Source organism: Felis catus, chromosome E1 (assembly GCF_018350175.1).
Source record: "Felis catus isolate Fca126 chromosome E1, F.catus_Fca126_mat1.0, whole genome shotgun sequence".
Lineage (NCBI taxonomy): Eukaryota > Metazoa > Chordata > Mammalia > Carnivora > Felidae > Felis > Felis catus.
In genome coordinates this window covers 3,280,290-3,306,026 of record NC_058381.1, presented here as the reverse complement: position 1 = coordinate 3,306,026, position 25,737 = coordinate 3,280,290, and the positions used below count along the sequence as shown (strand labels likewise).

At 47.5% G+C, this 25,737-nt stretch overlaps 1 protein-coding gene across 9 annotated transcripts in view; it reads left to right on the top strand.

Moving 5' to 3' along the window:
- The window catches only part of MYH10 (myosin heavy chain 10), a 131,178-nt gene that overhangs the window by 28,298 nt on the left and 77,143 nt on the right, over positions 1 to 25,737 (top strand). For 3 of the 9 annotated variants that reach the window (XM_023244684.2, XM_023244687.2, XM_023244689.2), the window contains exons 4-7: positions 3,154 to 3,181; positions 18,421 to 18,523; positions 19,121 to 19,150; positions 24,951 to 25,043. In XM_023244684.2, the coding sequence (XP_023100452.2) occupies positions 3,154 to 3,181; positions 18,421 to 18,523; positions 19,121 to 19,150; positions 24,951 to 25,043 (254 nt within the window). The remainder of the gene's footprint in view (positions 1 to 3,153; positions 3,182 to 18,420; positions 18,524 to 19,120; positions 19,151 to 24,950; positions 25,044 to 25,737) is intronic. The other 6 variants (XM_023244685.2, XM_023244688.2, XM_023244686.2 and 3 more) reach the window with 4 other exon arrangements.

The window sequence follows — 25,737 nt, the reverse complement described above, 5'->3', positions numbered from 1 at the left end:
TTAAATGTTGTGTGGAATTCACTAGTGAAATACGTTTTCTTTGCAGGAAGGCTTTTAATTACACATTCAGTTTATTTTTACCTGAGGTGTAATTGACATGTAACGTTATATTAGTTCCACAAAATCAAGTTCTTTAACAGATATGGGGCCAATCAGGTTATTCGTTCTTCTGAAATGAGCTTTAGTGGTTTACGTCTTTTTAAAAAGTTGCCTTTTTTATCTTAGTTCTCGGAGTGTGTCTGTGGGATCCTAGGTAGCTGTTCTCTGTCTTATTCTAGACTTTGGCAATTTGTGTCTTTTTCCCGATCAGTTTGGCTGGAAGTTTATCAATTGTATGATTTTTTTCAAATAACCAGAATTTGGTTACATTTTTTTCTTCTTTTTCCTGTTCCCCATTTCATTGATTTCTGTTCTTTCCCATTTCCGTTCTTCTTTCTAATTTGAATTTGATTTGCTCTCGTCTAGTTTTTTTTTTTTTTTTAATTTTTTTTTTTCAACGTTTATTTATTTTTGGGACAGAGAGAGACAGAGCATGAACGGGGGAGGGGCAGAGAGAGAGGGAGACACAGAATCGGAAACAGGCTCCAGGCTCTGAGCCATCAGCCCAGAGCCCGACGCGGGGCTCGAACTCACGGACCGCGAGATCGTGACCTGGCTGAAGTCGGACGCTTAACCGACTGCGCCACCCAGGCGCCCCTTGTCTAGTTTTTTAAGGTAGGAGCTGAGGTCATTGATCGGAAACCACTTCTGCTGTTGCATTATGATTTAACTCGGTATGGAGTCACCGAGTACCTCCGTGTGATTCTTGGGAGGTGCTTTGGGAAACATTGAGCTAGGAAAGGCCTCCATAGTCTTTAGGAGGCTGGTTGCATTTTCGAAAGCGAAATGGTTTCCCTCAAATATCAGTTCAGGCTCTGGTCACATTTACAGGTTTTTAGAGATCGAGGTCGTCGTACGTTGTTATAGTTCTTTAGTCGGCAGGGTGAGGAGGATTCAGTGAGGCAGAAGGGAGGCGTGGTCGGATCATGGCTGGCGAGCATCTTAGAGGTGATCAAGCCCAACCCCTTACTGCACGGATGGGGAAACTGAGGCGCAGAGCCAGCACAAGACCAGACAGATGAACATCGAGGACAGAGAAGTCTGGCGAGCAGAGCTGGCTCGCTTCAGCTCGGGCTGCAGCGGTAAGAAGCACAGGACATGAAGTACGGGGCAGATTGGAACAGTAGGTGGTGGTTGTGAGGGTCTCCGCTTTCGAACAACGATAGCAAGCGTGTACAGATGCCCGAAGGGAGCCGTCCTGAATTAATTCGGAGGCAGTTGAGTTTTGGTTAGTTTTTGTATGTGTGCACCGGTTCAGAAAAGCCGTAAGAAACTTGGTGTGGTGGGGTTCTCTGGAAGTTGCTCAGACCTGGAGAATTTAGGGCTCTGGGGGTTCCTATTTACAGTGAATAAATACGGATTTGTTAAAATCCTAGCCGCATGGGTGAAGAATGCGGGAAGAGCAGGGCATCAGCGGCGCATTTATAGATGCGGAGTCAGTTCGCGGCAGAGTGGGAACCAGGGCACAAGCTTGCAGAGCCCAGGGCGGCACCCAGCACTGACTTTGAGCCACCGAAGGTGCTGGTGTAGGGAAGCGAGCCGGATCTCACGCAGCACCGCCTCGTGGGCAGGCATTGGCGGTATTGTGTGTCTAACTCCAGAATATGGTTGAAAGGAGGACGCATCGAGGAACCAGAGGGGCCCCAACTGAGCTGAGCACGGAAGGACACGTGGGGACACATGGTGGCCGTGGGCCTGGGGGAGCGCGTGGAAGGAAGGGCATGTCATGACCCCTGCGAGAGCAGACCAGTAAAGGAGGCAGGGGTCAGCCTCGTCCTGTGAATGTGGCCTGCGCAGCCGGAGGGAGGGATAGGGTGGTGGTCAGGGGCCGTTCCCAGTTCAATGAGACTTGAGGCACTGGGCAGTAACATGCTCTTTGTAGAACTCAGTTTATACACAGAGTGTACGAATGGGTTAGTTTATTTTAATAATACCGTGACATTTATTTCTCTTTGACAAAAGCTACTTACGCTGGTGGAGGGTGCCTGGGGGGGCTTGTGGGTTAAGCAGCTGACTCTTGATGTTAGCTCAGGTCTTGGTCTCAGGGTCGTGAGTTCAAGCCCTGCGCTAGGTGTGAAGCCTGCTTTAAAAAAAAAAAAATGCTGTCTGTGCCTGAACTACTTTGAGACCCTTATTGGGTCCTGATGTAGCCACCCAAGGGCGAGCAGCCTCTGCATAGGAGTGACGAAAGATCCACCTGGGCCGGTCCCTGCGAGCGCGGGCCCGGGTCGTCACCCCTCAGCGGCTGCGGGACCTGGGTGGATTACCTGACCCCCTCCAGGAGCATTTTCTCATCTGCAAAAATGGATATCCACGTGCATAAATGATTAGAAACCATACATCCCACACTGGGGGGCCGGGAGGGGGCCTGTCCATGGGTTCGCTGTGGGTTTGAATGTCACCTTTTCATTCGAAAAGATTTAAGTCGTTCGTCACTTGAACGTCATGTGCGATTCTGCTTCTGCTGTACGTTGTTTTGTTATTTTTGGTGCCCGTACCATCGGGACCTGAGACGCCGGTTACGCTTCATCTAGATGTCTGTCCACCTTCAGCCTTCCCCGCTCAGGGTTTGATTTTTTTCTCTCTCCCTTTTTCTAATAACGATTCCTCCCTAGTTGTGAGTGTTCTCGAAGCCTTTCTGAAACCTCACCCTGCCATCGGAGTCACCTGGGCAACTTACTGAAACAGGGAATTTCAATCCCAACCCCCTGAAAATGATTCCGGGAGGGAGGGGCCCTGGGGGACACGTTTTTTATAAGGTTCCCCAGGTGAAGCCGTTATGCACACGGCTTGAGAATCAAGGTTGATTAGGCACATAAAGCCTCCGAAGCCCGGCTGTTATTCGCCGCCCCCCCCCCCCCCGAAGATCTGGCCTTGTAAGGCAAAGCAAGGGTGACTGGATTTAGGGCCCTGTAAGGGTTGGGGAAGCAGCGGGGCAGGAGCGGAGTTACTAATACTCTGTGGGCCGTTACTGCAACGTTATTGTATCAAGTGTTTAAAACACCAGGCAAATGGTCACTTTCTTTTTTTTGTTTGTTTTGTTTTGTTTTCTAGATCGTGAGGACCAGTCAATTCTTTGCACGTAAGTAAATTTCAAACGTTCGGACTTGTTTTTGATTCTGTTGGAAACTAAAGCAATTGGGGGAGGGGGTGTGGGGGGGTGCAGAGTAGTAATTTTAAGAATTTGACGTAAACCTTGGCACTTACCATTTTAAGACTAAGATGATGTGAGTTGTTTAAATTGGGGGTTCACTGTTTGGCCGTCAAACCAGGCCTTTCCCACGTTTCTCAGCGTTGATCTGTGACACTTCGGGCTTGAGTTTATATGTGCGCCTGTTGGGCTACTGGACATTTTACCCGGTGAACATTACCGACGGTCGTGGGCCTTGTGTGCTGAGTGCTAGAGAGTCGGAATTGGACGAGGCCGTATCCACAGCAGGACACCATTAGATCTGCTTAGAAAAGGATTGTTAGGAAGACCGGACCGGCTGCGGTGTGGATGGCAGGTGGACTGGAAGACCGGCGGGGAGGCTGTTGGGAGTTGCAGGCGAGAGGCAGTGACCTCAGGCAGAGGTGTGACCGCATCCGGAGCGAGCAAGGAGACCCGCTCAGCGAGGCGGGGGAGTTAGTGAAAGGGTCCTCACAGCCTCAGTGGGGTCATTTGCTGTGCTGTGCGCCTGAATGTGGAGCTCAGGAGAGGGCTGCTCCAGGCGCCGAGACCTGACCCATCCGCGCAGCCCTGTAAAAGGAGGGGAGCGAAGGCCGGGTGTGGAGCCTCGAGGAAAAGTACATTCAGGGGTCGGGCAGAGGTCAGCGAGGCTGAGGGGGCAGAGTGAGCCCCACGGAGACAGGTGCATCGGGTGTGACCAGGGCCAAGAGGGAGGCCGGGCCAGGTGCACTTGAATGATGGGGAAGTGGAAAAGTTAAAACCGAAAGCCTCCGGTGTAGGCCTGCTGCTCCGAAACAGAGTGAAGGCTGGTGGGCAGGTCGGCGGTGGAGAGTTCTCTGTGCGAGAGAGTAAATGCTGATGAGAGACCCGGGGGGCTGGAAATCCAGGAGGTTCTCCTCGGATGGCTTCTCTTCTATGAAGCGGCAAGTCCGGGATCTAATGCGGGGACAGCGGTCGGAGCAGCTGACACGGGTCTGTGGGTCGCGTACGTTTTCTTCCAGCGGGGCTTAGCCTTTGGGTTCTACAAGTTAGCTTTTCCTGAACAGCAAACCACCCTGAAACTTGACTGCTTAAAATACCCTTCCCAGCAACTGGGTCGGGCTCCTCCGGGTGGATCTGGGTCAGGCCGAGCAGCCCAGCTGGGCTGGCCCTACACCTGTGCAGATGGGGGGTGGGGGGGGCACTTGTTGGCCGAGTGCTCTGCTCTCACCTCTGCATCCTCATTCTCCAGCGGGCCGACCCGGGCTTTTCACGGGGCGGCAAGGTTCCGGGAGTAGCAGATGGGCGCATTGTTCAAGTGCCTGCTTGCGTCCTGTGTGCTGCCTTCCCACTCCCATGTGAGACACGCGGCCCAGGCCAGAGTCAGGGTGGGAGACGACGGGGAGCAGAGAGAACGAGGCGTGAGATAGTCGGGACCCTTGTTGTGGACCATCTACCAGCAGAGCGCCGGACTGGAACCAGGTCCAGTCCGTCAAAAGGGGAGCGATGGCCGGTTCGGCCAGTGGGGACCAGTGGAGCCAGAGAATCGAGAATATTGGCAGGAGAAGCTGCCGCCGTGGACAGTGGGACGGCGGCACAGGGGAGGGGGTGGCTGGGAGGAAGCAGAGCGGTCGGGCGTGAGCGCTGGGGTCCGGAGAGATCGAAGATTAACGTTGGGGATACTGGTGTGTGCACAGGAAGGGCGGGCGGTGTGGCCACAGGCGTGAGTAGCTGGGGAGGGAGGAGGGGTCCCAGGGGCCTGGGTGTGGGATGTCACACGCACACATCACGGAGCGTGTAGCGCCAGCCATTCATAACGCGGCATGATTTCACCTAGAGGGTGTCCTTCGTTCCAAGATCGTCTCCCTCCCAGTTTTTTGGGAATAAAAAGTGCTTTCTTTTTTGAAACAAGACTGGAGGTTTTTGTTTTTAATGACCTTACTGGGGGAGATAAATCGGATGCTGTGACCTCAGAGAGGAGGGGTGGGGCAGGGCGGGGGCTTTGTCTGGAAACAGCATCATGGTAAGTGAGGAGGATGCCACTGACTTTCTTCCAGACGTGGGTCTGGGGCGGGGTGGGGGGCGGGGAAGACCAGGGTGGTCCTCCCCTGAGAGGTCTGCCTGGGAGTGGTTGGGGAGGGGGGGGGGAGCTAGGGCATTCAGGAAACCAGCCAGAGGAGGGAGCAGAGCACTCGAGGAAGAGGTGGACAGTGTGGGTGACTTGCTTCCTCTGGAATGGGGGTCCCATAGTGTGCAGAGGAAAGGGGGGGAGCAGAAAATAAGGGGGTGTGGGAGCAGGAGAAAGCGCGAGCAGACCTAAGTGACCAGAGGAGCCAACGTCTTGGGCGTGAACACAGTCGAGGATGGCAGGGCTGTGAGCCTGAGGGACCCCTAGACTCCATCTCTGGGGGGCGGGCGGCGGGGTGGCAGGAGGGGGAGGGGACTTGGGTCTCTGGAGGCGGCGGCCGCGGCCGGTACGTACTGGCTTCCGGTGGATTCTTAGCTCAGGTGGGCAGGTGCCCACCGGGTTAGTTTCTAGACCCTGTTCCTTCTCACGATCCCTGGTGGCTTCTTGAAGAAGCCCGGTGCCGGCTGCACCAGGGTGGTCCAGCGCAGCCTCCAGGTGTGGAGGACGGCAGGTGAGAAATGCACCAGGCAGTTTTCAAGGATTTGGTGTTACCGGAGCGTATGGTGTGAAGTAGAGAACCGATAGCAGCTTGAACTCAACAAACTGCAAAATTAACCTTCGTGCCTGTGCGGACAGGATGCATCGCCCAGCGTCCTTACTTGTGTCATCAGCTTTTAGGACTCTAGGCCCCAAGATCTTACAGTGTCCCCTCCTTCTCTCAGGCCCCCGTTTCTAGTCACGTTGTTGGACATTTCTGTCTTGTCCTAGCCGGTCCCGCACCTAATATCTGGCCCATTTTAGTGGATCCTGGCTGACTTCTGTGCCTTCCCTCCAGGGAGGAAATATGCCCAAATTGGGGCACTTGCGTGGCTCAGACGGTTATTTCAGCTCCGGTCATGATCTTACGGTTCATGGGTTCAAGCCCCTGAGTCTGGCTCTGCACTGACAGCACGGATTTTCTCTCTCTCTCTCTCTCTCTCTCTCTCTCTCTCTCTCTCTCTCTCTCTCTGCCCCTCCCCTGCTCTCGCTTTCTGTCTCTCCAATAAATTAAAAAAGAACTTAAAAAAAAAAAGGAACATGCCAAAATTGGAACCCCCCTACACAGTAAGGTCCAACCCACATTGATTTTTCTCTCATTGGACCCTTTTTTTGTATATACTGCAGTTCTTGTCTACTTATTTCTGTCCTGTGTATCTTGTTTTTCAATTTATTAAGGTAGGAACCCTGACTTACCGTGACTGCTTTTTAATAATCCCTGAGAACCTGGCATGGTGTTCTGAACATAGTATCTGCTTAGGAAATAGATAAAATTTCAAACAAAAGAATGAAATCTCTTAATGAAGGAGGAACCACGACAACGGACTAAAGAACAGATTAAGAACTTTTAGGAACTGGTGATCCTATATGTTTTCAAAGGAAAAAACCTTTCTGGCATCATTTTTAAGAGGCGTTTTACTTTGAAACTTAAAACTCATATGGATGTAGAATGGTGTATTGCCCCCATGAACCCATCACCCAGCTTCAGTGATCTTAATTTTTTTTTTTTTATGTTTATTTTTGAGAGACAGAGTGTAAGTGAGGAGGGGCAGACAGAGAGGGAGACACAGAATCGGAAGCCGGCTCCAGGCTCTGAGCTGTCAGCACAGGGCCCGATGCGGGGCTCGAATCCACGAACTGAGATCATGACCTGAGCCGAGGTCGGAAGCTTAGCTGACTGAGCCACGCAGGCACCCCTCAATGATTTTAAAATGTTTACCACATTTCCTTCATTTTTTCCCTTTTTTAAACTTTTGCTGATGCATTTCTGCCAGTTTTTATGTTTAAAAAATTCAAACCTATAAAGTCGAAAGAACGATGCCTTAAATGGCTATATACCTTTCACTCTGTGAATTCTCTGCGCACACAAACAACTTTTATGAGTAACCATTTTATGAGTCATTGCAGACCTCCTGACACCTTGAGATACCTCAGCAGGTATCTCCCAAGGACGAGGGTGTTTCCACGGAACCACGGACCGCTAGCACGCTTAGACCAACGTCAGTTCCATCCTGTCTACTGCAGAATCTGTGTTTGGTTTTCTGTGCTATTTCTCAACCTATTTTTTGTAACTTTTAAAATCGGTGATCCTGTCGAGGCTCACTCCTTGCATTAGTTAGGTCTCTTCAATTCAGTATTTTGGAATAGTCTCACTTTTCTTGCTTTTTTTTTTTTTTTCCTCCATTGGCTTGTATTCTCCAAAAAAGCCAGTTACTTAGAACCTGATCTGCAAGCATCTTTTAAAGATTATCCATTGCAGGGGCCCCTGGGTGGCTCAGTCGATTAAGCAGCCAACTCTGTGATTCTCACAGTTAGTGAAACCGAGCCCCACGTCAGGCTCTGCGCTGACAGCACAGAGCCTGCTTGGGATTCTCTCTCTGCCTCTTTCTCTCTCTCTCTCTCTCTCTCTCTCTCTCTCTCTCTCAAAATAAATAAATACACTTAAAAAAAATCTTTAGGGGCACCTGGGTGAGTGTCCAACTCTTAATTTCAGCTCAGAAATTCCGCACGGTTTGTGAGTTCAAGCCCCACATCAGGCTCCATGCTGACAGCTCAGAGTCTGCATGGGATTCTCTCTCTCTGCCCCTCCCCTGCTCTTGTGCGTGCGCACGCGCTCTCTCTCTCTCTCTCTCTCTCTCTCTCTCTCTCAAAATAAATAAACTTCAAACTTTAAAAAAAGAAAACAGTTATCCCTCGCAATGCAATTTTGACACGGATTACCCAGAGTGCACTCCCCCACACAGGGCCCTCACTGCAGACACCAGCCTTAGGGGGTCCCAGGCTACCTGTACCTCTGACCAGCTGGCTATACATTTGGGGGTTGCTACCCCCTTGGGTTTGACCATTCACTAGGATGACAAATCAGAGCCAACCAAGAGAAGAGACCGCGAGGGTGAGGTCTCAGAAGGTCCCCAATGTAAAGCTTCGTCTCCTCTGGCTCTTCCCCTCCCCCCCCCCAGCATGTTGTCATTGTTTATCCCCAACCAGGAAGCTCACCCAAGCTTTAGAGCCCAGAATTTTGGGGTTTCGTTAGTAGGCACGATCGATTGAATCGTTGGCCATGTGATTGAATTCAGTCTCCAGCCCCTCTCCCCTCCCAGGATGTTGGGCTGGTTTCACACGGCTCACATGCCCAAAGTTGCAACCATTTGCTTGGTCTTCCAGTGTGGCCAGTGCCCGTCCTGGAACACCGTGAGTCACCTCATTAGCACAAGCTCTCTGGGCCCACCATGAATGACAGACTTTCCAAGGACTCACCAGGAGACAGAGACCAGGCTGATTGTCGATTGTGCAGCATCTGTTAATAGTCACACAGGAATCTAGGCATCGGAACCCCACCAGATGTATAGGAGAGGTGAGCTACAGCCTGCTTGTGGGCCAGCGAAGAAGAGAATCCGTGTGTCGTCTGTCTGCAGTGTCGGGACGACGGCAGCCCCACGAACAGTAAGCAGGGAGCCAGGTGCAGGACCTCTCCTCCTTGACTGGGTGGTTTGGGAGCTTGGGTGACCATGTTTGACGAGGCTTTGTGTAATGTCTGGAAGCAGGAGACACTCAGGGGATGACCGCTGTGGACTTAATGAAAGCTTAGCGAACGCTAATTTACTTTTGTCACCCAGAGTGCCCTCTGTGGGCGCTTGTAATGAGTATCATTTTAGACTCATTTGTCATCAATTAATAGGTTTGCATTTAGGAGCCGAGGCTCCTAGTCTCTGGTTTTCTCTTCTTGAGCACAGAGTAGCCATCAGCAAGTACCTTCTCTTTTCCTCTCTTTTAACTTTTCCAAGCATCTTATTGTGGATATTTCCAAACCTAAAGCAAAATGGGAAGAGTTTTGAATCCAGGATCCTAGACCTACCACCTAGATTCCACCAGTAATATTTGGCTGTATTCTGTGATACACTGACCTGCTCAACCTTGTGTCCACGCATCACTCCATTTTCTTGTTTGTGTTGGGAGGAGATTCTTCCTTTCCCACCTCGCGTCCAGCACCCGGGGATTGCAAATTAATTGGCCGTAGAGTAACAGGAGAAAAGACTTCTATATTCTGTACTAAACTCGACGGAAAAGGAGGACGAGGGCTTCAAGGAGAGAGCATGAAGGATTCTGTCGGGCTTCATGATGCTAACAGACAGCTGAATTTGCACTTCCTGGTCTGTCTTTTTCCAATCCAGAGACTCCCTGGGATGATGGTCAGTGGCAGGTGTGTTTTCAGGAGGCTCTGCTTAAGGTTAGATCCTGTTTCCTTCTGTGGCTGCTGATTAGAAATAAAGCAATTTTTATGCCACTTTGATGGGCTATCAGTCCCTTCCTTTGATTTATCTCAAGTTCAATTGTAGATATCCGCACACATCCCCTGAAACGCTGCAGTGTAGGTAACGCTAACTAAAGCCCAATATTTATATCTTTATCTTTGGAGACATGATTTGCATGTGATGAAATACACGAGGCTTAAATCTGCTTCTGCTGAGTTATTCCTATCGTCTGAACCTCTGTCAAGATGGAGAATGTTACCGTTGCCCTGGAAGAAAGTTCCCTGGCAAATCCCCACCCCCATCTCTTTCAGCCTCTTTCAGGCTTTCTTTGTTCTTGGATACCACTGGTTGTGATATTTAATAACCCGTTTCTTGTTCATATCTACTATAAGCTACATTGTGACTTGAGAAATATAAAAATGGGAAACAATGTATCTCAGATCTGAGAGGCTAGGAGATGTTCCGTAGCATGTTCTGTGGTGCCTTTGAGTGTCCACCACGTAAAGAAGTCCAAGGGCGTGTAACTGGGATCCTTTCAAATTTAGCACCCAGCCAAGTGAGATTAACTATTTAGTCAATTTTATGTAATAGTTATTTTATATTGAGTCCTTCTGTGTACATAGTATCCCAGAGAAAAACACAGGTGGAAGCAACATTTTTTTTTTATCTACTACCTAGGTGGTTTGATAGCCACTCTTTAACCTTTACTGTTTTAATCATTTACTCTGAACTTACTTTTCCACCAAAAGGATGAACATCTTAACTTCCCCTCTGCCTCATCTGCCTACAACCACCTGGCCGGCCTTTTTCCGTGCGGACTCAGGCCGGGCAGTGTGGGCTCCCAGTTAAGCGTCTACCCCCCGTGTGCTCATTGTTCTCACATCCTGCCATGTTCCGTAGTAAAGACACTCAGGGTCTCCTTTATCCTGAGAAAGCCATGCACTTGGATCCCACGTAATTGGAGGTGAGATCCTATCAAGAGTGTTTCGTCAACATGACTTCTCATTAGAATTAAAATTCACACTGCAGCCACGTGGGTGAGGAAATGATTCTGCCCTCTAAGCTCCCTTTTTAGAGAGTAATTTGTTTACATTTATGACTTCCTAACTGCTGGTTAACTCAAGTTTTTCTCCTTTTAAGTGTATTTGGCAACGTAACCATTATAAAACCGTGGTTGCCCCACACTAGCCTTCCATCAGGATGTGATGAGACTTTTTTTTTTTCTAAAGACTTTTTTTTTTATAATTTTTTTTAACATTTATTTCTTTTAGAGAGAGAGAGACACACACACACTGAGAGCAGGGGAGGGGCAGAGAGAGAGGGAGACACAGAATCCGAAGCAGGCTCCAGGCTCTGAGTTGTCGGCACAGAGCCCGACGCGGTGCTCGAACCCACAGACTGTAAGATCATGACCTGAGCCGAAGTCGGACGCTTAACCAACTGAGCCACCCAGGCGCCCTGACTTTTTTCTTACTGTTAAGGAATTTCATGTGTCCTATACAAATACACTAGGTGGTGCTGACCGAGCCCGCCTAGATTTAAAACAATTAGTTCTTGCCTAGGAGTAACCTATGTTAAGAATTTAAGATCAGCAAATTGGTAGAATTGATTAAATAGCTAAAACCCCAAAATTCACAAAATTCAGTCAACTGATCTTTGACAGAGGCTCGCAGGTAACATCATGGGGCAGAGAGAGGCCCTTTAATAAACGGTGCTGGACAGCCACGTGGAAAAAAAAAATGTAGACACAGGCTTTACACCCTTCACAGAATGAACTAGAAAACAGATCATAGACCTAAACGTAAAACCCAAACTATAAAACTCGTATACGACAGGAGGAAATGTGGAGGCCCCTGGCTCTGGTGATGCTTTTTCAGATATTTAAAGATGTGACCCATGTCTAGTCCTTCAGACTAAAGACATGACCCGTGAAAGAAACAGTAAACTGGACTTCATTAATATTAAAGAAGCTTCTGCTCTCGAAAGGACAACGTCAAGAGAATGAAAACGCGAGCTAAAGACTGGGAGAAAATATTTTCAAAAGGCACGTCGGGTAAAGGACTGTTACCCAAGATGTACCAGAAATATGTAAAGTAAGAAAACGAACAACCTCATTAAAAAATGGTGCAGAGACCTCAGCACATGACGTGGATGGCGAAGGAGTGCACGAAAAGATGCCCCACCTCACATACTAGCCGCACACACCCGCTAGAACGGCCAGAGTCTGCGGCGGCGGCAACGCCAAATGCTGGCGAGGCCGTGCAGTGACAGGAACGGTCATTCGTCTCTGGTGGGAAAGCGAAACGGCGCGGCTTTGGAAGGCAGTGTGGTGGTTTCTTGCAGAGCCAGGCGCACTCAGCAGGATCCACCGGGCACACGCCTTAGCGTTTCCCCATCGGAACAAAACTTAGGTCTGCACCAAAACCTGCTTCGTACACAATCACCCGAACTAGGACGCAACCAGGATGCCCTCCAGCAGGGGAATGGATAAAGTGGTCCATCCAGACACTGGAATGTGATCCAGCACTAAAAAAGAAATGAGCTCTCGGGCCACAAAAAGACACAGAGGAACTCCAGATGCGTATTAGTAAGTGAAAGCAGCCGCTCTGAGAAGTTCCAACTATATGACGTTCTGGAAAAGGCAAAAGCATGGAGACAGTGAGTAGATGAGCGGGTGCCGGGGGTGTGGGAAGGGAGGGGAGATGACTACAGGCAGAGCACAGAGGAACTTGATCGTCCTTTGCATGATATTCTAGTAGTAGGTACGAGTCATCACGTGTTTGTCCAAACCCATAGAATGTACCACAAACACCTGGAGCGGAGTGAACCTTAACGTAAACTATGAACTTTGGGTGATTACGATGTCCCGTTTCAGTGATGTTGATAATAGAGGGGACTATGCGTGTGTGGGCACAGGGGTCTATGGGAAGTTTCTGCCTTTCTCGATTTCGTTGTAAGTCTAAAACTGCTTTAAAAACAAAAATTAAAAAGTCCCCACACATCTAAGGCGACAGTGCGGTATACAGTTGAAAAGCCATTGTGTTGTCAGTGGAAGTCTGCTATTCTCTCTTGTCTCCCGTGAACTAGCTCCACGACCCCACAGCCAGTTTCTCTGGACCACAGTGTGCTCTTTGTGCACTCTTTAGAAGATCCTTTGTCTTAGAAACGCTCAAGTCTTAAAACTGTGGGAAGTTTTGGATTATTGTAGGTGCATCTCAATGGGAGCTAAATTATGGGGGAAAGAAGTATGCAAATCAGCTTGTGAATGGAAGTTTAAAATGTTCTTGGCAAATACGCCAGGAAAGGGCACTAGCCTCTTGGCAAGTGTTAGCGCCATTAATCTTTGCAGTAGCCCCGTTAGCCCCAGTTACGTGTCCCGTTATCCTCGGCTGACCCTGCCTGGTGTTAGCGTGATGGAAGACCTGAACCCAAGCCCTTCTTTTTTTTCTTTAAAGTATATTTATTTTGAGAAAGAGAGCAAGCCAGGGAGGGGCAGAGAGAAAGAGAGAGAATCCCATGCAGACTCTGAGCTGTCAGCACAGAGCCTGATGTGGGGCTCGAACTCACGAACCATGAGATCATGACCTGAGCCGAAAGCAAGAGTCGGATGGTTAACCAAGTGAGCCACCCGGGGACCCCGAACCCAAGCCCTTCTTGACCATAAAACCTCTGCTCTTGCTAATAAGCTGCTTTCTAACAGAACAGAGCTTTGAAACTACAGGAAAACATCAGCTAGTGTGTGGGCGGGGGGGGGGGTTTGGGGGGGAGGTACATGTGTTGTTGGTTTTCAGATGGAGGTCATCTGAAGCAAGAATTTCAGGCAGAGGGTGTTTTTGAAACTAGATTGGATTTGATGTCACAAACATCCAGAGAGAATAAACACAGAAGCAGTTAAGATCTGGGGGAGGAGTCTCTCGCTGGAGAAATGTACCCGTGGTCCAGAAGGAACTCCAAGAAAGAGCCCACAATGGATCACGTGTTCGTGGTCCATCCCCCTGCTTCTCAGTACTGTTGGTTTTGACATTTTGTTTTGGATGGCACGCCTCTTTGAGAAGCCAGTGAAAGCCACAGACCTCTCTAGAACACTCGAACACCTCCAGCCTGGAGGCACCCCGGGTCTTAAGTGTCCCGATGTCCTGTGCAGGACACAGGGCACCCCCTCCCCACCAGCGGGCTCCTGGCTGTGCTGTGTGTGTCGTTGGCCTCGTACTTGCACCCCGTGGGCCGGCAGCGAAGCCTGTGGCAGGGTAGGGCTGCTTCGTCGGTACATACCGTTCGTGGGCGGAAATGAGGTCAGAGCCTCGTGTCTGTCCTCCTCGCTCCTTGAGGTCGTGTTCTGTGCTCTCCTCCCTGAGGACTCTCCTGACTCCTCTGAGTTCCGTCACATCTTCACTTGTGTTCAAGCCACTTTTATTCCTCCGCTTCTGGCTGGGACAAAGGTGCCGCTCATTCCCCTTAATAAAAAGTTGTTTCCAAGAATTCTGTGCCGTGGATCCTGCCACCTCTTTCACACACACATTTGGGTTCCTTTTTTTCTCTTTTTCATACTTCTGTGGATACCCTCGTCTTCATCGTTGCTGTTAGCACTCTTGCCACTTAGGGAGACCCCTTTCGGCCGGGGCAGCGCTAGGCTCCTTCCGTGCACTTAACCGGAGCTAGAAAGGGGTAGACAGGATTTGAACGTAGGGTAGGTCATTTTCACACCGTAAGCCACATTCTTAACCATTACGTTAGCGTTATAGAGTCATAAAATAATTCAGAGTCCAGAAACTCAAGGTACTTCGTGAACGGTGGGTGAGGGGTGCACAGTAATGGGTGATGTTCACGGGATACAAGTTATGTGCCTTAGATGAACTGTATTTTTTCTTCACAGCAGTCTGCCATGTGAGAAGCTACCGTCCACATTTAAAAATTTTTAAATTTTATTTATTTTGAGAGAGAGGGACAGCAGGGGAGGGGCAGAGAGAGGGAGAGAAAGAATGAGAAAGAATCCCAAGCAGGCTCCGCACTGTCAGCATGGAGCCCGACGCGGGGCTTGAACTCGTGAACCGCAAGATCGTGACCTGAGCTGAAAGCAAGAGTCCAGTGCTTACCCAAGTGAGCCTCCCAGGCGCCCCGCTACTGTCCACATTTTAAGACGGGATAGAAGGTTCCCCACCTCCCCTCTTGGGAACTCAGTAGTGAGGCATTGGAATACATTCGTCTTTGCAGTAATAGTTTCTATGTCAGAGTTACCTTAGACCCGAAGTAGAAAAAATGTGGCAGAGTTTATATAAGCAGTTGAGAGGCACAGCCCGGGGAGTGTGACCGGGAAGGAACAAAATGCTTTAAGGACACACCGAAGCCTGTCCAATAGAGAGGAGTTTGTGGAGAAACCACAGAGGCAAAACTTAGCTGAAAAGGAACAATCATAAGTATTTTCGAGACAAGTAATGATCACTCTAAACGAGAGGCTCATTTCTGGGCGTAAGAGAAAAGTTATTTGTTTGAAAACAGCCGCCAGCATCATGATTAGCCTTGAAGCACTAAGTATTTTAAACAAAGTTAACCAAACAGAGAAAACCACCATCCTAGCTATTGAGCAATTATGCTTGAATAAAATCCAGATTCTTTGCCGTGACTTGGGGCACCCCCCCGACCCCCATCCCTGCTGCATCCGGAGCCCCCGCGGTTCTCTGCCTCTCTGGTTGCCTCAGCTCCTACACCAGCTCCGTTCCTGGCAAAGATACTCCTTTGTGTTTGGGTCTCCATCCCCCCGCCCCGAACATGGCGCCCCGGGATTTCACTGGTCTGTTCTCCCCCATTTTGGAGGCTCCCCCCAACCATCGAGTTTCCAGGAAAGTGTCCTCTGCTCCTCTCTGCCTCCTCCCCAACCCCAGCTGCCTCCTTGTTGCCCTCATGGCGTCCCTCATGTCTTACCGCTTCTCTTATTTGTTTTTTGTGGCTTATTTTATGTCTTTGCCCCTGAACTTGAGCTCCCCGAGGACGCAGACTTTGTTCACCGCTCTAGCTCTTGCCCTTAGAAGAATGCCTGGCCTGGGTGGCTCAGTCGGTTAAGCGTCCGACTTCGGCTCAGGTCATGATCTTGAGGTTTGTGAGTTCGAGCCCCGTGTCGGGCTCTGTGCTGACAGCTCGGAGCCTGGAGCCTGCTTCGGATTCTGTGTCTCCCTCCCTCTCTACTCCTCCCCCACTTGTGCTCTGTCTCTCCATCAAAATTAAATTAAAAATGTAAAAAAAAAAAAAAAAAGAAGAAGAATGCCCAGTACACAGGGGTTGATTTGTATTTATTGAATGAGTGAATTAAAATGTATTACCTTATCCAGGTGCCAGTGGTAGCCAGGTAGAAGATAAAGGACGTTAATAGCAGGAATAAAAAATATAAAAGGGAGCCTAGGAATAAACTTAAAACATGTGCAGGACCTGTATTCATTTATTCATTGGTATTTACAGAGCCCCTACTGTGCTGGGCACCAGGATTTCAAAGATGTATAAGACCAACACAGTCCTTGATAGTTGCGAGCATAGAAAACACAAAATTTACCCGAGAGACAGAACACCTTTTCCCATTTAAAAAAAAAAAAAAAAAAAGTATGTTAATGTTACTTAATTCAAAATTCTGTCTCTTGTTTTTTTATTTATCGGGCAAGAAATGAGTGAGGCGTGACAAAACAATTATGTGAAGTTTATCTGAAAGAATAAACTTCAGAGACAACTTGATTTTTTTTTTTAATTTATTTATTTTGAGAGAAAGTGAGAGCAGGGGAAGGAGAGAGAGAGAGAGAGAGAGAGAGAGAGAGAGAGAGAGAATCCCAAGCAGACTCCACACTGTCAGCACAGAGCCCGACGTGGGGCTCAAACCTACAAACTGTGAGATTATGACCCAAGCCTAAGTCGGGGCATTTAACCAACCAAAACCCCCCGGTGCTCCCAGTTCCTCCACTTTACAAATGGTAGCATGGAGGCCCGAAGGAGACCATTTCCTTCCTCAAAGCCATACAACTAGTTGGTCAGTGGGGCTCCCTTTACCCAGAGCCTCTTCAGTTTAGATTGTAGGTGTCTGGGTGCAGAGAAAATAATACAGCCAGTAAACCCACTGACATACTTAAGTTGTGGACAAAAATAGTGCAATTCAGAGTACACTTTCCAGAAAGGGTGGGAGCTTGTTAGAAAAATTAGACTTCTAAGGCTTGGGTTGGGTACAACGGGTTTAGAGGATTATTAGTCGACCATGTGTGTATTAACATTTTGGGGTTTCAGAAGGGTTTTTTTTAAGTTTGTTTATTTTGAGAGAGAGCAGGGGAAGGCAGAGAGAGGGAGAGAGAAGAGAGAGAAAGGATCCCAAGCATGTTCCACGCTGTCAGCTCAAAGCCCAGTGTGGGGCTGAAATTCATCAACCGTGAGATCATGACCTGAGCTGAAACCACAAGTCAGATACTTAACCGACTGAGCCCCCCAGGCGCCCTGGTTTTTTCTTTTTTTGTTTTTTTCCCCCCTGAGGTTTTTTTTTTTTTTAAATCTAATTAGATAATGAAATTTTTTGTTTTATTTATCTTTTTTTACAGCTTACCAGTGATTTAAGAATCACTGGGGCTTTTTGGGGTGTGTGTGTGTTTTTAGAGTTTAATATTTTTATTTTGAGAGAGAGAGAGAAAGAACATGAGCAGGGGAAGGCCAGAGAGAGGGAGTGAGAGAAAATCCCAGGCAGGCTCCACACTGTCAGTGGAGAACCCAACATGGGTCTCGAACTCACAAACCGTGAAATCATGACCTGAGCTGTTATCAAGAGTAGGAATGCTTAACCAACCTAGCCACCCAGGCGCCCCCAAAATTTCTACTTCAATCCAAATTGAGATTTTTATCGATTGTGAAGATAGGTTTCCTTTGATCCGATCTTAGGGACCCTTTGATATTTGAACAGAAAGGCCAGAACTCAGGTAGCGCTGTGTGTCCAGAAGCTTCCCTGAATTTCAAGATCAGTACTTGAGTAGAAATCAAAAGCAGCCTTTGAAACGTGCTAGCCTTGTTTTAAAACGTAAAGCATACAAAGTGGTGGCATCTGTCCCAGTTCATCACAAAATTCACGGTGTTCGTTCACTGTCTCTACACCTTGCGTAGTGGCTGTGGGTCAGCACTGCACGAGGTTCCGTGGATTAAAAAAAAAAAACTAACACAAATAAACACAAATGCACAGTAAACAGACGCACATGCACGGGGTCCTGCCCTTTGCCCCAGGAGCCCAGGATGCGAGGCCAGCAGGTGGCTGAGGAGATGTGACAAAATATGTACAAGGTGCTGTGGCTGTAGCAACACTCGTCCGCTCCTTTGGGGGAAGAGCGAGAAAACCTTGCCTGGACCTGAGCAGCAAGGGGCAGCCCAGAGGTCTGAAGCTCCTTCAGATTAAATCCCCAGTGGTGGATGGGTTTCTGGTGCTGAGGAATGTTTTCATGACCTCTTATGATAAATGCTGCTTCTCTGGTGGAACCCCCAAACTCCTTGAAAAAACAAAACAAAACACAGCACTCTGAACTTTTCCCTGTGTCTCTCTGGCATCTCCAGGGGGTGGAAAAAGTGTGTGGTAATTTAATACCATTTAAAAATAATGACAATTTTCTGACTTCTGCCAATCGGTTTTTATCCTACATCCTTTTTATTTCCTACCAATTCTTGTTCCAACTCCGTTTAATTTTGTTAATTACAACTTTGGAAGGTGGACGCCCTGCTTTCTTTAAGACAGCCTGTGTTACTGTTTCTTTCAGGGGTGAATCAGGTGCTGGGAAGACAGAAAATACTAAGAAAGTCATTCAGTACCTTGCTCATGTCGCTTCTTCGCACAAAGGACGGAAGGACCATAATATTCCTGTAAGTTTTCGTTCCGTTGTTCATTTAATGCCTCGGTTTATTCTTTTACGATTGCAGAAACCAGAATAAGGAAGCACAGCTACTCAGTGTCCTGCTGGAACTGACCGCCCCCTTGTCTCCACGACCCCCACCCAGAAACTTCCTCCGCTCAGGAAGGAATTGTAGTACCTAGGTTTTCTAACAGGCCAACCAGAATTACGATTCCGGCTTGAAGCCTGATTTCTTGCAAAGCTTTGGGAGGAATGGTTAACGATCGAAGAGCAGTGTTTTGAAGATTGCCTATTTCCACCAAAAGATGGTCCTCAAGGGTCTTTAGCTATCTTTTCTGAGCAGGGACACAGGCTGTTGCCACTGGCCATAGAAGCTTGAGACGAGGATGGAAATTTGGGGGCAGTCGATGATAGAAAATGGGTACAAATAAAAGGGGGTCAGTGATCCTGAATCTGCCCAAGTGGCAGCTGATCCCTGAGGAACGCCAGCCAGATCCGCTGTCACAGCTCTGAGGTGGACGGTCACGTGGTGCTTTAGATGTGGCTCACCGCTTAGGGAAAGGCCCAGACTCGCTAACGTTTGCGTTTATCTGTTTGTAACAAACAGCAGGAATCGCCAAAACCAGTGAAGCATCAGGCAAGTGCTTTTGTTTATGCTTCTTAGTCTTGAATGTTTGCGCTAATTTCTGTCTCTAGATCGAGTCTCTATTAGAAACAAATACCAGGAGTTGTGAGTGAAATTTACCGCAAAAAAGAAAATTTGATTTTGAAAATGTGTTGCTTAGAGACATCATCTTTTGTGAGCAGCAGCATGCCCTTTGGCTTTAAATGTGTTTTCGAGACAAGTTTGAATATTTCTCTACCCTTTTTATCATGACATTGAATCACCTGTTGATGAAGCCTTGAGCCCTCAGGGTTTCGTGTGTCAAATACGAGATGGAACGATTTCAATTTTTCTTTAAATACACAGAAGCCTCGCTTTGGGCCATACGTTAAATTTTTGAGTTTGGGGCTGCAACTCTAAAGTTGTACCTTTTTGGATTTACACATTTCTAATAAAGTTTTTTGTGGCCCGTATGTATTTTAAGCTGAGGGCCTTGTTGATATAATATGTAAAATTATCCTTTGTTATCCAGGGCAAGTGGTGGAGGAGTGTTATTCTTACTGGTTATCGAATGCTCCCCCTTCAGGCTCCGTAGAGCACAGCCATAGACAGAGCCTTTCCTGCTACCCTGGAGGAGAGGGACATCTGTCCTGGACTTGACCCTTTCCCTGGCACTGGATGGCTTCGGTCTGGCTGTCTGCCACAAGACAGTGAAACAGAGCTAATACGAAGCAGGAAAGCACAATGTTCTAGAAATGACTTACTAATATAAAGAAATTCTTCAGTGTCTACAGGAATAGTCCTATAGACAAGATTTTCAGAAACCCTCCTTAAAATTCTCAAGATGTTCTCAGACAGCAAAGCTGTGCTAAGGCCCTATGACGTTCTGTCTTCTCCTTTAGCTGTAGAGAGCAGATCATTCGTACAAATAGGAAGGGTTCACGGAATCATTGTCCTAGAGGACATTTAAAGGCTCTTTTGCTGACTACAGAAGGAACCTCTAGACCAGAAATTAGCTTTTCTCTGTGTCTTCGAGGTACTCGCTAAAATGACCTGTTAATGTGCACTTGGGTCACTAGTGAATTAGCATTAAATAACTACTGTACAGATCGGGGTTTTCCAAATTCCACCACGGGATCCGTACACCATTACTGTTAACGTTTTGTTTCGATGTCATTTTAAACCACAGAATGGATCGCTGTTGTGTGAGTAGCATGCCTACCCCTGGACTGTACTTTGGGTCGGCTCCGTCGACAGGGGGCACGTTTTCCCAAAGACAGGGCAGTGACAGCTTCTCTGGTCATGCCTCCCTCCCTCCGTCATTGATTTGCATGTCCTGCTGCATGAACTCACTCTGCACAGATCTCCGGGGCTGCTTTTCCCATGTTTATTGTAATAGTAGTCTAGTCCGGTGGGGGCTGTGCTTGTGTTTCTAGAAGACTGAGAAGAACACTGGTCCTCAGTTTTTCCTCCCAGCCCACTTGAAGACTAGGAGATGCTTGTGGGCGGTAGTGACCCTGCAGAGGGTCCCGTCGAGAAATGACTTCTTTGCCCACAATCGCTCCCCCTTCCCGGGGACCCCCTCGCCCCATTTTGAGAATGACTGCCAGCAAGCAGTCTGTACTTTGCAAGGTGTTTCATTTGGTTTGACATCCCTGGTTTGTGAATTTACATTGAACGTTACAGGCAAAACTTAGGCACCCAGGAACCATTTGTATACATTTCTAGCCTTTTGTCACTAGACACAGTATGCGTTGTAAGAACAAGGGAGGGGAAGGCGTTTCGAGGCCCCTGATTTGGGGAGTCCTTTATTTGTCTCTCTCTGCTCATTCCTTGTTTTTTTTAACAGCTTCATCAAAATTTAATTCACACGCCATAAACTTCCCACATTCCACATTCATACAGTTCAGCATTGTTGTTTTCATTACACTGAGTTACACAGTTATCCCTGCAGTCAACTTGAGCGTGTTTTCATCCCCCCAAAAAGAAAGCCATTTGGAATCACCTTCCATTTCCTCCCAGTCCCCAGAAATCATCAACATACTTTTTGTCTCTGCGAATCTGTCTGTCATGCATAGGATACTTGAACGGAATCCTGGCATTCTTTCCCTTCGCATGATGTTTGCACGGTTTATCCGTGTCGTAGCGTGTACAAATACTCCATCCCTCTCCTTGGCCGAGCGGTATTCCCTTACGGTAGGTAGGTCCCACTGTGTTTATCCATCCATCCATTGGCATACATTTTGGGTTGTTTCCACTTGGGGGCCATCTTGGACAATGCCCCAGGAACATTTGTGCGTAGGGTTTGTGTGGACCTGTGTTTCCCATTCTCTTGGGCAGGCACCTGGGTGTGGGCCGGCTGGGTTACTGTAGTATTCGGTTTAACGCTTGAAGGAACCGCCCTCCATTCCCACCAGCAGTGCATGAGGGTGCCCCCATCTCCTCGCCAGCACACGTCCATGTCTGTTTTAGCCATCCGGGCAGGCTTTTGTGCTTACCTTTAAAACTTAATCATTACTGTGGAAATAGGAATAGAAACCACTTCTTAGAATTCGGGCCACAGTGGTTAAGCAGTAAACGTGAAGCGTTTACCTGCAAACTTTGGATACAGTTTTTATGACCAAGTTCAAGTCCTGCTTGACTTTGTGCCCAGCCAGCTGGAGGCAGTCTGTGTGCTGGGCTCCCTCACCATAGGTCGCTGTTACGGACCCTCAAGAGTCTGGCACAGCGTTCAGTGCTACGCCAGAGCCTGAATCTAGGGCAGAGTTAAACACCAGTCAGTGATTTCTAAAACCTAACCGTCCCCGAAGAAGGGACTCCTCCAGGCCAGCCCGCCTGCCCCTCCAACTAGCGAGTCCCCCACCTCTGGATGGCAGCTTCCAGATGACTTCCTATCTACTGCTCTGAACGGCCTCGAACTAAGAGGATGGTGACAGCAGGCACAAGTGCAGAAATTCGAGCCTGCCGGTTGAGACGAAGTCTGGTTCTTAGCGTGACGTCGAGCTGTTGCCACCCACGTTCAGCCCTCTTGTGGGCCCTGGGACACCTACATCTGTACCTAGTCAGGCCTGCAAAGCCCAGCACGACCCCAGCCTTGCTGGCTCAACTGGAGTTTTCAAAGGGCTTTTTTTTTTTTTTTTTTTTTTTTTACCAACTTCAAACTCTTCTATCATATCATAGGTAGATATTAATATACCATATAACAAACGAAGGGTATAGTTTTCATCATGATTGGTAGACCTTTAAAGCATCATAGAATTAATTCTAAATACTTAAAACTGTAAAAACAATTTCAGTAGCTAATGCTGATTAGTTTCCCCTACATTCCCAAAGACCTTTCTCGTTATCATATAGAATAATCGAAACCAGGGCCACTGCCCCTCCAATTCTGGTGGAAAGGTTAGCACTTAGTCACTGTCCCCTGATGGTTTATAACTGGCTTCATAGTTTGGTTGAGAGAGGTTAGCGCCATTTAATCAAAGTGTGAAATTGCACAGCACAGAAATGATCAAATTCAGTGGTAATTTCTTAATTTAAGACCCTTTTTGTGTGCTTTACGATGACAGCTTTGTGTTCAAGCTTTTTGTGATTCATTGAAGAGTTACTGAGAGCTTTGCTTGGTCCCATTGATGTCACCAGCCCATTAGGAGAAAAGTAATACCACAACCCTGCTAATAACCTAGTGACCCCAACAGCAGAGACACAGAAGCGGCCCAGTCGGCAGGTTCTATGGAGACAGTGCGGACCCTTCACCCGATTCTTCCTGCCAACTTTGGCTCAGCACCATCCCCTCCCGAATGCTGCTAGAATATTTCGGGACCTCTGGTGCCACAATCATTCAGCAAACACTCCCGGAGCATCCTTTTGACCTGACACTGAGCTAGGTTCAGGGGATACAGCCAGTTTATTAAAAGCCAGCAGGAGAAAGGATGGAATCCGTAAATCACACACATGAGCACACCCACATGCACTCACACACAGAGAAAAGACTCCTTGTAGCCACATCTAGGGAGTATTAAAATAGGATATGCAATACTTTACCTCCAAGTTAGGAAAACACTTGAAAGGTGAAATGTCACTGAAATTATTTTTATTAGGATTTGGCGGGATGATAGTGCGTAATTCTAAGGAATCTATATTCTGTCTAGTTCCTAGATCTAAGTAGCAATAGTTAGTGCAAAGGTAGTGCCCCACTTAGGAAAATTCAGTGTTTTTCTGACGGTTTCTACATTCTGATCACAGGCTGAGTGAGGCAAGAAGCATTCTAGAGCCTGATTTTTGCAGAGCTCGTACACCCAGGGCTTTGCAAGATGCCAGCCGTGGGCACGGTGATGTGGGCGACTGCTGACCTCCAGGGGAAAGGCACTTGTTAGATTACAGAACGATGCCCCTTAATGATGCCTCTCAGTTGTTAAAAATGGTTGCCGGGATACCACATTTAAGAACCCTGGGAAGCCTATAATGTTTAGGAAGCTTTACAGCAGAAATGTGAAGTCCATAACCTGGGAGACTAACGCTACAGGGAGCATATTATCAAATGCCAGGAAAGGAAGTTCATCCCGCAGGTCTTAACGGGACTGGTTCCTGCCTGGTTTCAGTTGAACACCATTGTAGACTGCACTCAACACCTGTGAAGATCTGGGCAGTTCAGATCAGTGCTGGAGGGCAGACCTGTGGGGGGAGCGTATCTCACTGGGTCCTGTGCCTCTGGAGTACTTTCCCACCCTCGTAACGAGCGAAGGAGTCCAATTCCAGAGTTAAACGCCAACTCCATGTATGGCGTTATATTTGTTCTTTTTGGATCTCATCATGCAACGCTCACATAACAACTGGCCGGTAGTTAAGATCCTTGCATGAGGATCCTTTTATCCCTCTGCTCAGAATCACATTTGCTAGTGGTTTGACATCCTGTCTTTAGGTCTAGAATACTGACTGTGGTATTTTAAAATACAGGGGTAAGCTTTGTGTTTGGAAAAAGCAGATGTATCGAAGTTCCTATGATACACTCGAAAATTACGTTCCAGGAACACAACACCACTTTGCAGTGCTTTCCGTGGCCAGAAATAGCATCTTGCTTTCTCATGCAGCTTCTTATTGTGTGTCATGATTAAAGCACATATTAATATACTTACATCTTTTGTTTGTGGAACCTATTTCCTAGCCGAATTTGCACATAAGTAAAGACTCTGCATAAAGCCTATATTCTATCACATACTCTATAGTAAGCGTTTTTAAATTTGAGCAAAAGTCAGCAGCATCCCCATCTCCATCCTCCCTGAAAGTGTCAGTGAGGACATCATCCTGTCGGCATCATTAGGGTATCATGTGCAACCCTTGGAAAAATGACACATCTACCACTAGGATAGTGGTTATTAGAATTGTCTGCCTTCAGTCATTGGAGCAAGGCAGTATAAAAATAAACAGAAGTGTAAGTATTAATATGTCCTTAATTGAAGTGTCAAGCTGAATTTCATTTCATGAAAACCAGTTTGTTTTCTTTTCAAAATTCTCTGCCTAATTTATATGCCCTGCCCTCAAATTGATCTGTTTAACGTGACTTTTTCTTCCCCTTCCGATCACTTTATACATGCTGTTTTTCCCTTTAGCAGAGCCTAATATGACTGAGAATAAAGCCACAAAGGTTACGAGATGGCAAACAGAATGAAAACACTAAGAGAGGAAGTTTATTGTTTTGTCCACCCCACCCCCACCCAAGGATTGGAGTAAAGATGTTAGATTAACCTAATCTGCTTTTATTTGTGTGTGTGTGTGTGTGTGTGTGTGTGTGTGTGTGTGTGTGTGTGTGTGCATGCATACGTGTAATGTCTTTTAGGGGGAACTCGAACGGCAGCTCTTACAAGCAAATCCAATCCTGGAATCATTCGGAAATGCGAAGACCGTGAAAAATGATAACTCATCTCGTTTTGTAAGTTTAAAAGCACGCGAAACTTATAATTTCTCAGATTTTTAGTGAAATGTCTACTGTGATCCAGCAAAGAGAGTACTTGTCTTCCTAGATTTTAGGGAGAGGCTAATAAAGGATGTGGTACAGAGTGATACGGTCCTGTAGAAACGTGATGGGTCACATGTAATTTGCAATCTTCTAGTAGTTTTGCATTTTAAAAAGGAAAAAACGTGAAAGTAACTGTAATCCTGTATTTGCATATGTAATTGTGTATTGTACGGGTAGATGATCAGGTAGCCTCTCTGAACTTCTTCGTCTTTGGGGATGGTCTACAATACGTGTTGCCGAGCGGGCATAGAGCTTACATGAGGATGCATGTGGAGTACTTAGCACAGTACCGGGAATGTAAACGCTCCACAAACCAAGTTGGCATTCAGTGTAGTCAGCTGTCTTTTTCATACTTGCTGTTTCTCCGGGGATATGGATATCAGAAGAATGCGACAATATGATTACTTCTCTCTAAAAATTACTTCTCTATAAAAATACTCCTCTATGAAAATAGGGTTTTCTTAATTGCTGGAAAGCTCTCCCCTCTTCCTCCGTTTGACCAGCTGTGACCGTTTGCAGGAGGCTGTTCTCCTAAGCGGTATGTCCCCTGTCCAGCTACGCCCTATTGACGTGTCAGTGCCAAATCTTCTCTAAAATCATATCCAGC